Source organism: Rhincodon typus, chromosome 29, assembly GCF_021869965.1.
Source record: "Rhincodon typus isolate 14 chromosome 29, sRhiTyp1.1, whole genome shotgun sequence".
In the NCBI taxonomy this organism is placed as follows: Eukaryota; Metazoa; Chordata; class Chondrichthyes; order Orectolobiformes; family Rhincodontidae; genus Rhincodon; species Rhincodon typus.
The window spans coordinates 4,605,768-4,618,009 of NC_063360.1; the positions used below are offsets into that span (position 1 = coordinate 4,605,768).

At 42.4% G+C, this 12,242-nt stretch overlaps 1 protein-coding gene across 1 annotated transcript in view; it reads right to left on the bottom strand.

Moving 5' to 3' along the window:
- Nucleotides 1–8,456: 8,456 nt before the first annotated feature.
- Nucleotides 8,457–12,242, bottom strand: part of LOC109921048 (ankycorbin-like) — an 87,066-nt gene continuing 83,280 nt past the window's right edge. Inside the window, exon 15 of the mRNA XM_048613892.1 lies at nucleotides 8,457–8,646. Within this exon, the coding sequence (XP_048469849.1) occupies nucleotides 8,566–8,646 (81 nt within the window). The 3' untranslated portion in view covers nucleotides 8,457–8,565. The remainder of the gene's footprint in view (nucleotides 8,647–12,242) is intronic.

The window sequence follows — 12,242 nt, forward strand, 5'->3', positions numbered from 1 at the left end:
CCATTTCTGAAGAAGGGTCCAGACCCGAAACGTCAGCTTTCCTACTCCTCTGATGCTGCTTGGCCTGCTGTGTTCATCCAGCTTTACACCTTGTTATCTCACCCTCTAGTGGCATATCTCTGATTTAATGGCCAGTCACTCTCACTCTTGACTCTCCCTGCCAGTGGAAATAGGTGCATTCCAATCTATTGGATTCCCTAACCAACTTAAACATCACAATGAGTCTAGTCTGTGCAATCTGATTTGATATATTATAGTCACATGTATCTAGGTACAGTGAAAAGTTTAGTTTTGTGTGCAGTACAGGCAGATCATAACATACAAAGATCATAGGGTGACTGGACAGAGCGTGGAATACAAAGTTACTGCTACAAAGAAGGTGCCTCATAACCATTCTTTCTAATCCAGGCTTCATTCTGGAATTTCTGTACTTTACTCCCTTCAAGCTCAATCTAACATTCCTGAGAGTCAATGCTCAGATCCTCTATTTTCTCATTCCTTCCTGGGTTGTGACTGTCACCGGAGAGGCCACCATCTGTTGCCCCTCTCTAAGAGTAGATAAGAATCAGCCCCATTGCTGGGGTCACATATAGGCCAGACTGGATAAAGATGGCAAATCTCCTCCCCTAAATGAAGAACTAGGTGAGGTTTTTGCTGTAATTAATGATGGCTTCACAATCCCATTCCCGGGTCTAACTTTCAAGGAAATTTTGTTTTATATGTTGAGTATATAATCCTAACAGAGATTGCTTTTTGGATTTCTCACATGGCACACCACCTGATGAGACCCTTCAATTGCCCACAAAGGGCATCCCATTGTCAGAGGGGTGGGTGGGTAGACCAACATTCTTCCTGTTTTGGAGTGAGAAAGTGGCAGGAAGGTGATGGGGACCTCACCTGTCACTTTCCTACCCACCCCCTCTGCCACAGGTCAACACGGGGAAGGGCAATAAATTATGGGGCAAATATGCTAACAACTCTCTAACTCCTGAGGCTGATCGGCTGGGTAGCAGGAATCATCGAATCCCTACAGTGCAGAAGGAGGCCATTCAGTCCATCGAGTCTACACAGTTGTGAGGACTGGTTGTGCAGGTGCAGATCACTGGCACAACATGATTTCTGCCACGACTAACATCATTGGTGTATGCCCATCAATCTCCACATGCCACCACAGCCTGTCCTGAGCACTCAGCGACCCTCTTTGTAAGAATCCCTCAATACCACATTCGTGGTGTACACTTTCAGATGTCCAAATTGAAATGGACAGATTAGTATCTCACTCTAAAGTATCAGTGCTGAATCGCAACATACATCAAAGAAGGACTGCTCGGTTAAACCAATGCAAGGATCTGGTTATTATTATCGCTGTCCTGGCCAGGTTTAGTCAGACTGACTACCCAGAGGCCGAGTGAAGCCTGAGATCACCACCTTTGAAAGGAGGCACATAAGCAAACTGGAATAATAAAAATGTGTGCCAGTAAAACACAAATCATTGTGACAGATACTGTAAGACTTCCAATCTTTATCAAACAGTTAACATGCTATGCAGTTCTCACTCAAATTCTGCCTGTTGCTGTGGAAGTAAAAACTGTATTAGATTCAGAACACCAGGTACAAGTCTTGTTGAGAGGTCTTTGTTCTTTATTGGACAAGTTTTGGGATTTACAAGCTGGGTTTGACATTAGTGCAAATACACGTGCAGGAATGCTCTTTCTGCAATCGTTTTTGGACTTTGGATATGAGCATCCCCTAGGCCGGGGTTTAATCCCATCTCCAAATATCCTGGAGAGTTCCTCATGGTCTCCCTTCTTGAACTACGATTGTCCTTGGACAACACTTAGAGTATTACACTTAATTCTGGTTGCCACATTACAGGAAGAATGTGGAGGCTTTGAAAATGGTGCAGAAGAGGTTTACCAGGATGCTGCCTGGATTAGAGGATATGAGTTAAAAGGAGAGGCTAGAAAAAACTTATGTTGCTTGCTCTGGAGCGGCAGTGGTTGAGTGGAGACTTGATAGAAGTCTATAAATTTATGAGATGCATAGATCAGATTGATGGTCAGAATCATTTTCCCAGAGTTGAAATGTCTAATACTAAGGGGTATGCATTTAAGGTGAGAGGGAGAATGTTCCAAGGAAATGTCAGGGGCAAGTTTTTTACACAGAGAGTAGTAGGAATCTGGAATGGACTGCCAGGGTGGAAGTGGAGGCAAATATGATTGGGGCATTTAAGGGATTTTTAGATAAGCACATGAATGTGCAAGAAATGGAGGGATATGGACCAAGGGCAGGCAGAAGGGATTAGTTTAATTTGGCATCATGTCCAGCATAACATCTGGGCTGAAGGGCACATTCCTGTGCTGTACTGTTCTATGCTTTATGCTCTTTGCTCTAATACAGTGATGTTAGGAAAGCTGTTCCAGCCTTTTGTCCAGTGACAGTAAAGGGATATATGTCCAAGTCAGGATAGTGAGTAATTTGGACAGCAACTTGCAGGTGATAGTGTTCCCATTTATCTGTTGCCCTTGTCTTCCTAGATGGAAGTGGTTGTGTGTTTGGGAAATGTATCTGAATGTGCTGCAGTGAGTTGTTGCCATGCGCGTTGTCAAGGGTACACACTGTTGGTACTGAATATCGGTGGGGGAGAAAGTGAATGTTTAGGTGGTGATTGGGGTGTCAATCTTGAAGACTGGATGGTGTTGAGCTTCTTGCTTGATGCTGCAGCTACACTCATCTAAACAGGTGGAATGTATCCTATTGTACTCCTAGCTTGTGCCTTGTAGACAGTGGACATACATAGGGAGGGCATCAGGAGCGAGTCACTCACACTAGAATTCCCAGCCTCTGACCTGCTGTTGCAGACATAGTATCTATTCCGTTGGTCCACTTCAGTTTCTGGTCAATGGCAGGCACAGGACATTGATAGTGGGGATTCAGTGGGGAATGCAATTCGACTTCAAGTGCAGTGGTTCGATTCTTTCTTGTTGGAAATGGTCATTGTCTTCCATTTGTGTAACATGAATGATACTGCTACTTCCACGTCTGAACATTGTCAGGTCTTGTTGCATTTGAACATGAACTACTTCAGTACCTGAGGAGTCACCAACAGTGCTGAACATTGTGCAATCATTGATGAACCTACCTACTTCTGACCTTATGATGGACAGAAGATCATTGATGAGGCAGCTGAAGATGGTGGGGTCTAGGGCATTATCCTGATGAACACCTACAGAGATGCCTTGGGGCTGAGGTGACTGACTTCTGACAATTTTGAAACGAGAAGATAGGTCCAGAGGAAGTATAAAGCTTTCCTTTACTTTTGCTTTAGGAAAATCTATCATCTAAATCTCACAAGCCAGCATATTATATTCATTTGCAACAATAATTGTTTACTTCCAAAAATGCTCTGTCAAAAGAAAGGAATGTTCTGAATCAACAGAAAGAGCCAGCATTTGTTTTTGTTGATATGGCAAATTCCTCTTTCTACGAGATAACTAGAGGACAAGATTTAACACAACAGTTCCAGGATTTCGAAGTTCTCTAAACTGGACAGAATTACATTTTTTTATATTAACGATTTATCAAAAAACGTATCTCTTGAACAGTATAGAGAGTGTAGGGGCATTCATTAGAGGGAGATCGGGAAGGCAAAGAGGGAATATGCAGAACCTTGACAAATAAAGTTAAGAATAATCCAAAGAGATTCTACAAATACATTAAGAGCAAGTGAGCAATGAGAGAGAGGTGGGCCACTTAAAAATCAAAGAGGTCATCTTTGTGTTGAAGCTCAGGAGATGGGAGAGATAGTAAGTGAATATTTTGCATCAGTTTTTACTGTGGAGAAAGAAATGTATGCTGGAGAACAAAGGGAAATGAATATTGAGGTTTATAAAATCATGAGGGTTATAGATAACATGAATGGCATGTCTTTTCCCTAGAGTGGGAGATTTCAAGACTAGGGGACATATTTTTAGGGTGAGAAGACAAAGATTTAAAAGATATTGGTGACAATGTTTTTACACACAGAGTAGTTCATATGTGGAATGAGGATGTGGTGGATGCACATACACTAAAAATAAGTACATGAAGAAGAAATGTTTGGAGAGCTATGGGCCAAATGCAGGCAAGTGGAACTAGTTTGGGATTATGGTTGGCATGAACGTGTTGGACTGAATGGTCTGTTTCTGTGCTGTATGGCTCTGTGATTCTATGAAAAATAGGGATTTTAGTCCAGGCTGCCCACATTGGAATTATGGCACCCTCAGAAGGAAAGTGCTTTCACACTGTTTTGGTTCAAAATAGAAATAGAATGTAATTATGAATTAATTATTTGTCGTTATTTGTACTCGCAATATGCGCCACTCTAGCAAGGCCGAATTTGTCACGAACTTGGGAGGCAATATTAAGCAACCATGCAGAATGTCTTTCTCCCAAACCAAAAACTATGGGGTGAATATAATCTGGTGGAGCATGTAGGTTGGATTCAGGAGGAATTTGTAACTGGAGAAATTGGTAATGAGTTTGAAAGATGTTCTTCAGATTTCACTATAATGTGCAGCTACATGTGTACAATTCCCTCAAGAGGAGTACTCTATCAATAATATTATAATTGCTCAATTATAGTGGCATTTACATAAATATTTCACAGGAATCCCAGTCGTAGGTGAAGGCAAGGCGAGAACACAGCTACAATTGAAGACATCAATCAATCCTAGGAAAATATGACAACTCCTCTCCAGGCTATATCGGAACTCTATTATTGTGTGGTTTGATGCCACACTATGAGTTTGCCTTCAAGACAGACTGAGTGGAGAGAAGGTGAAATAACTGCGCAGAGGCCAGTATCCAGTCACCAGGTCACCCTCTATTTACGTGTGCACAGTCCTTGGGCTCTGACCAGCCAGCTCACAGCCAGTCCCTAGAATGAGGAGACTCTCTGAATCTCCTGTTTATCTCTGTCAACCAGGACTCCCTGATTGCCCCATGTTAAGAACCCCAATCAAGAACTCATAGTCAATAAGATCCATCTAGCCCTTGTTCTAAAGAACTGACTTCAGGCTTAGATTTCAAAGAAAAACGCCATTTTTTTATATATTAATGCTAAATACTGCGATACCAGCCCCTAATCTTATGGTTATATCACGTAATGTGATTCTTCACTGCCTTCATGTCCATGTGCTCTTAAAACTCTCAAAAGTTCTAGCCTAGTGTGGAATAGTTTATTCTTCCAGAATGTCCTACCTCCATCCACACTGTGCTATTTATGTTCGGTGATGTGCACCTCTATCACATCAGTGCAAGGTGGCTCCAGGGTCCTGAAACCCTTATGCAACAGAAATGGCAGATCCCTTTCCATGAAAGCCTTTAATGAGCCAGTTTTACTTTAATGCCAATGCAACAGTTTTTCATGGTATGTCTATGCAGGGGCCAGCCTCTACATTACTAAATACGTGAAAGTTAGTTCTTCTATTTGCCATGGTGAGAATTGAATCTGCAGTTTTGCTAGCCCAGTATCATTAGCATGAAGTTATATTCATTCTTATTTGGTGTATTTACATGAACAATAAAGGTGGCAGGGCTTGCGGAAGTATAGTCATTGCAACTGTGGGAACCCTGGGTTTACACGAAGGGTTTCACTTCGAGGATTGTTATATAAGCTGATGGCTCTGAAAGAGACAAAGTTGAACCTGCATCCACCTGATGATATCGTGGTCTCTGAGTGGAGAACCCAGCTATCTTTCACAAGCTCCCAATGCAGGCAGACATATCCTCTCACGCTCCTGACAATCTTGGTAGTTATGCCCAACTCATCAATGTAACTTGCACCAATTGCTATCAAGCAATAAAATAAATCTTATCATGTGAGATAAGTGCCTCTTTTTGTCAATGGTGGTTTATCCTCTACCACTGCTAATTAGATAGGCTCCTAAACTCAGCACGGAAATGAGAGTCGGTGGCAGCATTCTCCTACAACCACAACATAACAGTGATTGGTGTCACAACATATGACTGTAATGAACTATGTTACAGGTGCTACATAAATGCAAACTGTTGCCTAAAGATCCCTTTCTTTGTGACTCTCAAAATATGGTAGCACTATCTTAAGCCAGATTTCCCATCCATTCCTGATGTCATTCAAAGATAAAGAGAAATTCAAAACAGATCTTTTTCCCAAATCATAAACAATAGGGTGAATACAAATGAGGCGGAGTATGTAGACTTGGATTCAGGAGGGACTTTGTAACTGGAGAGACCGATAATGATAAAGATGGCCCTTGGATTTCACCACAATATGTAGCTACATGTGTGCAATCTCTTCAGGAGCACTAGATTTCCAATTAACATTTTAATTGCTCAATTATAGCAATATCTACATTAACATTTCACAGAAGGGGAAGGCAAGGAGAGGACACAGCTACAATTGAAGAGGCCAATGAATCCCAGGAAATTAGGACATACTCCTTCCTGGGCTCAACGAAACATGTTTGCAGGATCTGTCAGTTGCTGACCTACAAATATGTCACAAAGGTGACCAACAATTGACACTTTTTCCTATGATGGTGCCAATCAGAACGACTATGTTCTCAGTCTTTCAGCTCTGGCTGCTTTCCTCAGGGACACGGCACCATCCATTACCCCATGTGCCAATCCTGGCATGCTCAGAATGACAAGGGGTATTAGTGTGCTGAGAGGGAAGGCTTTCAGTCCACCCTTGTAAAGCTAGTGTGTGAAATAACTCCACAGAGGCTGGTATCCCATCACCAAGTCACCCTTTATTTACACATGGAGAGTCCTTGACACTGATCCAGCTCCCTCAGAGCCAGCTCACAGAGTGAACAGAATGTCTGACACTCCTGTTTCTATCTGTCAGCCAGGGCTCCCTGATTGGACCAGGTTAACAGCCTGGGGAACTCATTCTGTGAGGTCCACCTGGCTGACCTCATTACAATCACTACAACGTGCAACCATAAAATGCAGCTAATGCATAAGATTTGTTGACAGCTACAATGATATTTTCCGGCATCATCAGTCTAAACTTTGTGACATCCTCAGATTTACAGATAGACTTAACAGATGGAAGCTAGGGGCCACGTGATCCCCATCTATAACTTGTGAGGTGACATCTGTCAGAAACCACTAAGTGAACATCATATGACTGTCAGGGGCAGGTCATTGGCATGTGCAAGGTGTGCTTCAGGTAGCTAGGTAGACTTGGAGATGCCCTTCAGTGCAGAGCAGCTTGGGTTCTCTACAATCATAGGTTATGGAAGAGGCCCTTTGCTCCATCAAGGCTGTACTACATAAAATACATTATGACCTGTACTAGTCCCACTTTCCTGAACTAAACCCATTGCCTTGAATATTATAACACTTCAAATGCTCATCTGAGTACTTTTTAAGAGGCTGCAAGGTTGCCCACCTCAACTACCCTTCCAGTGTATTCCAGGCCCCCTCCCCCGCCACCCTCTGGGTGAAAAGATGTTTGCTAAATCACCTCGGAACCTCCTCCCTTTCACTTTAAATTGTGGTCCCTTATTCTTGACTCATCCACTGGAATGGACACGGTAGCTGCTGTCTGCACAACACGGTACAGAAAGGTTCAGACCTGCAAGAAGAACTGCAGAGAGCTGTTGGACAATTCAAGTGTCACAGAGCAAGAGGGTAAGAAGGAATGATGGTGATGCAGTGGGAATATCACTAGGTTAGTCTCTCAGAGCTAATGCACTGGGGACACATATCCAAATCCCACCAACAGCAGCCATTAATTCAATTAATTAATAAAATCTGACATTGAAAGTTAGTCTCAGTGATGGCGATCGTTTATAAACCCATGTCATTCACTGATTCGCATGAGGGAAGGAAATCTGCTGTCCTTAGCTGGTCCAGCTTACAGATCCACAGCAATATGGATGACTCTTAACTTCTCTCTCAGATGACCATGCAAGTCACACAGTGGATGGACAACAAATGCTAGTCTTGTTAGTGACATCCACATCCAAGCTGCTCAGGTCACCCCTATAAATGTTGGTTCATTCACCCTTGTTGCTCCAGTTGAGCTGAGTCATAAGGGAAGTCAATATTTATCTCTACTACTCCACTCCACAATTTTGCTGACAGACATCAGTCTTACAACTAACCAACAAGCCCAGCTCCTCTCCCCAGTTGCTCAACTAAATTCAGGTGCGCTTATTATTTTGAGGATAACTTAAAAGTCAACTTACCACCCAGCACCCAAAAATAATCAAGAGAGTGATGAAAATGAAGAGGATCATAGATGCCAAAGATCCAAAGTTCCAACAAAAGATCAACATAAATATTCTTTAAGTATTTCTGCTTTATTAGTTCAATGTTCATACCAGTACACTCTGTGAAGGCTGACCACATTAACAGCCTCCATCATTAGACAATATTTATTCAATAAAATAAGTACTACTACACAGAGCTCGTTCCTCCGTTTCTCTTCTCAAGTCTTGAAAAAGTCGAGATAAAAACACACCATATAATTTAAACCTTGTCATCAGGTATAAGAAATAACACTTTACTGTCCTCTTCAAAGCTTGAATCTCAAAAGCTGGTCTGTTTGTGAGGTTTGTGCATTTTTAAGATCTGTAATAAGACGTTTTGGACATCTTCATCCATTTGACCCTGCAACAAGAAACACAACAAATCAGGTCAATTTCCTCATGATAAGCCTAAAGTCATTTCCTTTGTATACCAAGTTTCAAAGTTTTGAGTTACATTCTAAGCTGTGAAGTAGCAAATTAGCCATAGATTGTCTCCTTAATAGTTCCAGGATTTCTTCTCATCCACTCACTCATAACTTCAAAATGAAAGGAACTTGTACTGAAAAACAAATTGCTGGGTCTCACTCCATTAACTTCAGCACGTCACCAACAGCATATAATGTCTCACTGTATGGCATTCTTACTTCTGTCTGAGGGGTTCTGGTTTCAAATCTCACTCTAGAGGCTTAAGCTCAGACTGGGGAAATGGTGGTAATTTCACCGAATTAGCGGGCGGCACAGCACTGTTGGAGGTCCTGACCTCTGGATGAGATATTCAACCAAAATCCTGCCCATTCCATCAGATGGGAGTGGACTCTCTGCTGAGAAGCAGGGGAGGCCTCTTCAGCATCATGACCAATATTCATCCTTCCTCCGACAGTGATAAATCCGATTGTCTGATATCTCTTTCAGTGCTGTGTGCGGGAGTTTGTTTTTTAAATTGGTGAACATGATTGCTGCATTACAATCTTGACTTCACAGGCTGAAGTGTTCTTTGTGACATTCCAAGATCATGAATGGAATTAGGAGAAGTTATTCTCCTCTTTTACAGTGACAACACAAGTGACTGAGATAATCCTGTTTGGAGCCCTAGACTGAATGCAAGTAAAATCAACTAGACCAGCAGCACCATTGGTCTCCAGGATATGAGTGAGTCCATCCTCTCCAGGATTGAAGGTCAATAGTCAATCCATTGTTGGGTTTACATGAACATACATATGAACATGAATATGGAATATTCATGGACTTGGAAATATACCACCATTTTTTTGCTGTGGCTGGGTCACAATCCTGGAATTCTCTCCCTAACTGAGTTGTGGGTCAACCTGCAGCGGTTCAAGAATGCAGCTCATCACCACCTTCTCAAGGACAACTGGAGACGGGCAATAAATGTTGGCCCAGCCAGCAACACCTACATCCCACAAATGAATAAATAAAATACCAATTAGGAGCAGCAGCAGGCCACTCTGCTCCACCATTCAATGAGATCATGGTTGATCTTAATCCTCCAATCCATATTCATGCTTGCGCCCGATAATATTTCACACCCAGGCTTATTAAGAATTTATCTACCTCTGCCTTAAGAACATTCACAGATTCTGCCTCCACTCGCTTTTGAGGAATAGAGTTCCAAAGCCTCACAGAGAAATTAAAAACAGTGACTTCTTGTTCTGGAATCTCCCACAAGGGGAGACATCTCCCCCACATCCACTCTGTCAGTGGCTCCTCAGGATCACAGAATCATAGAATCCCTACACTGTTGAAGCAGTTCATTTGGCCCATTGAGTCCACACCAACCCTCCGAAGAGCATCCCACACAGACACATCCCTCTATCCCATCCCTGTAACCCTGTATTTTCCACGGCTAACCCCACTAACCTACAAGTCCCTGGACAGTATAGATAATTTAGCATGGCAAATCAACCTAACCTGTACAGCTTTGGACTGTGGGAGGAAACTAGAGCACCCAGAGGAAACCCGCACAGACAGAAGGAGAATGTGCAAATATCACACAAGCAGTTGCCCGAGGATGGAATCAAACCTGGGTCCCTGGCACTGTGAGGCAGCAGTGCTAACCACTGAGCTACCACGCTACCCTCTTGAATGTTTTAAGGATCTCATATATTTCAATTGAGTCACCTTTTAATCTTCTAAGCTCTAGCAGATATTAGGCTAACCTGTCCAATCTTTCCACATAAGGCAAGCTGTTCACTCCAGGTGTCACTCTCTAATGCTTCACACACTTGCTTCCTTACACAGGGAGACCAATACTGTACAGGGTCCTCCAGATGTCCTGCATAACTAAAGCAGAACCTCCCTACTCTTGCATTCTGTGCCCTTTGCAACAAACAATAACATTCCACTATTTTCCTAATGATGACTGCAGCAACAGCACTAGAGATCAGGTATTTGTGACAGTTCTCTATTCAGGTCCCAAACACATGGGCTGCTGCAGATAGTTTGACTTTCTGGACCTCACTAACTCACACGCCAACACCAACACCAGAACTGCAGGTTGCACTGTCTTCCTCTGAGGAGCACTCAGTCACTTGGAAATCCCCTCTACACTGAGCTGCCACATCCCCAGGATTGTCTTGGTGATCCGAGAAATTAAAATTTAGTCTTCAAGAGACTGCAGTAAGCATCAATCAGGAGCAACCTCACTCTGCTTCATCTATTTATTGTTCCATTAGAAGGATGGAATTGGAGGCAGATGGATGGGTGGGATTGCTGGTGGAGGTCACGTGATGAGATCTCCAGGAATTTGTCCAACAGGAGTTGGCAACACCTCCCTCTGCTGGCAGATTAAAAAGCTCAAAGTATGAAGCTACACTTTGCCAGCAGGCATTATTAGATGGGTGGGGCGTGGGGAAGATTGCCTCCAAGCCAATTCAGCTGCTCTGAGGGTCCATGCGTGCCAGTCAGCATTGCTGATGCATTGACATCCCACTTTGGAAAGCATTGGATACTCATGCAGAAGGGAAAAAACTTGGTATAAGGGGCACCATAAGTCAATAAAACAAAAATGAAAACATGCAATGGATGTATGGCGGAATGTAAATACTGCAAAATAAAGAATAATTATTGTTAATCTTAGTGTAAATCTCTCTGTTATTAATTCCTAATCAGTCAAAGCGTTGGATCCAACTGGCCTCTGGTGAGTGGTTGTGGTATTTTCAGAGAGTTGCTGTGGTAACATTACATCCTGGAGTTATGGAAAGTGAGGTTCGAGCTTTCACATCACATGGTTGACCAGGAATGTCTCCTGCCCTTGCTGTTGACTCTGTCTGTGTGTGTATGTGTGTATATATATACGTGTGTGTGTGTGTGCGTGTTTGTGTGTGTGTGCGTGTTTGTGTGTGTGTACATGTTTGTGTGTGTGTGTACATGTTTGTGTGTGTGTATATGCGTGTGTGTGTATATATATATGTGTGTGTGTGTACATGTTTGTGTGTGTGTGTATGTATGTGTGTGTGTGTATGTGTGTGTGTATATATATGCGTGTGTGTGTGTATGTATGTGTGTGTGTATGTATGTGTGTGTGTATATATATATGTGTGTGTGTGTATGTATGTGTGTGTGTATATATATGTGTGTGTGTGTATGTATGTGTGTGTGTATATATATGCGTGTGTGTGTATATATATATGTGTGTGTGTACATGTTTGTGTGTGTGTATGTATGTGTGTGTGTGTATGTGTGTGTGTATATATATGCGTGTGTGTGTGTATGTATGTGTGTGTGTATGTATGTGTGTGTGTATATATATGTGTGTGTGTGTATGTATGTGTGTGTGTATATATATGCGTGTGTGTGTATATATATATGTGTGTGTGTGTACATGTTTGTGTGTGTGTATGTATGTGTGTGTGTATATATATGCGTGTGTGTGTGTGTATATATATGCGTGTGTGTGTGTGTGTGTGTATATATGTGTGTGTGTGTGTGTATATATGT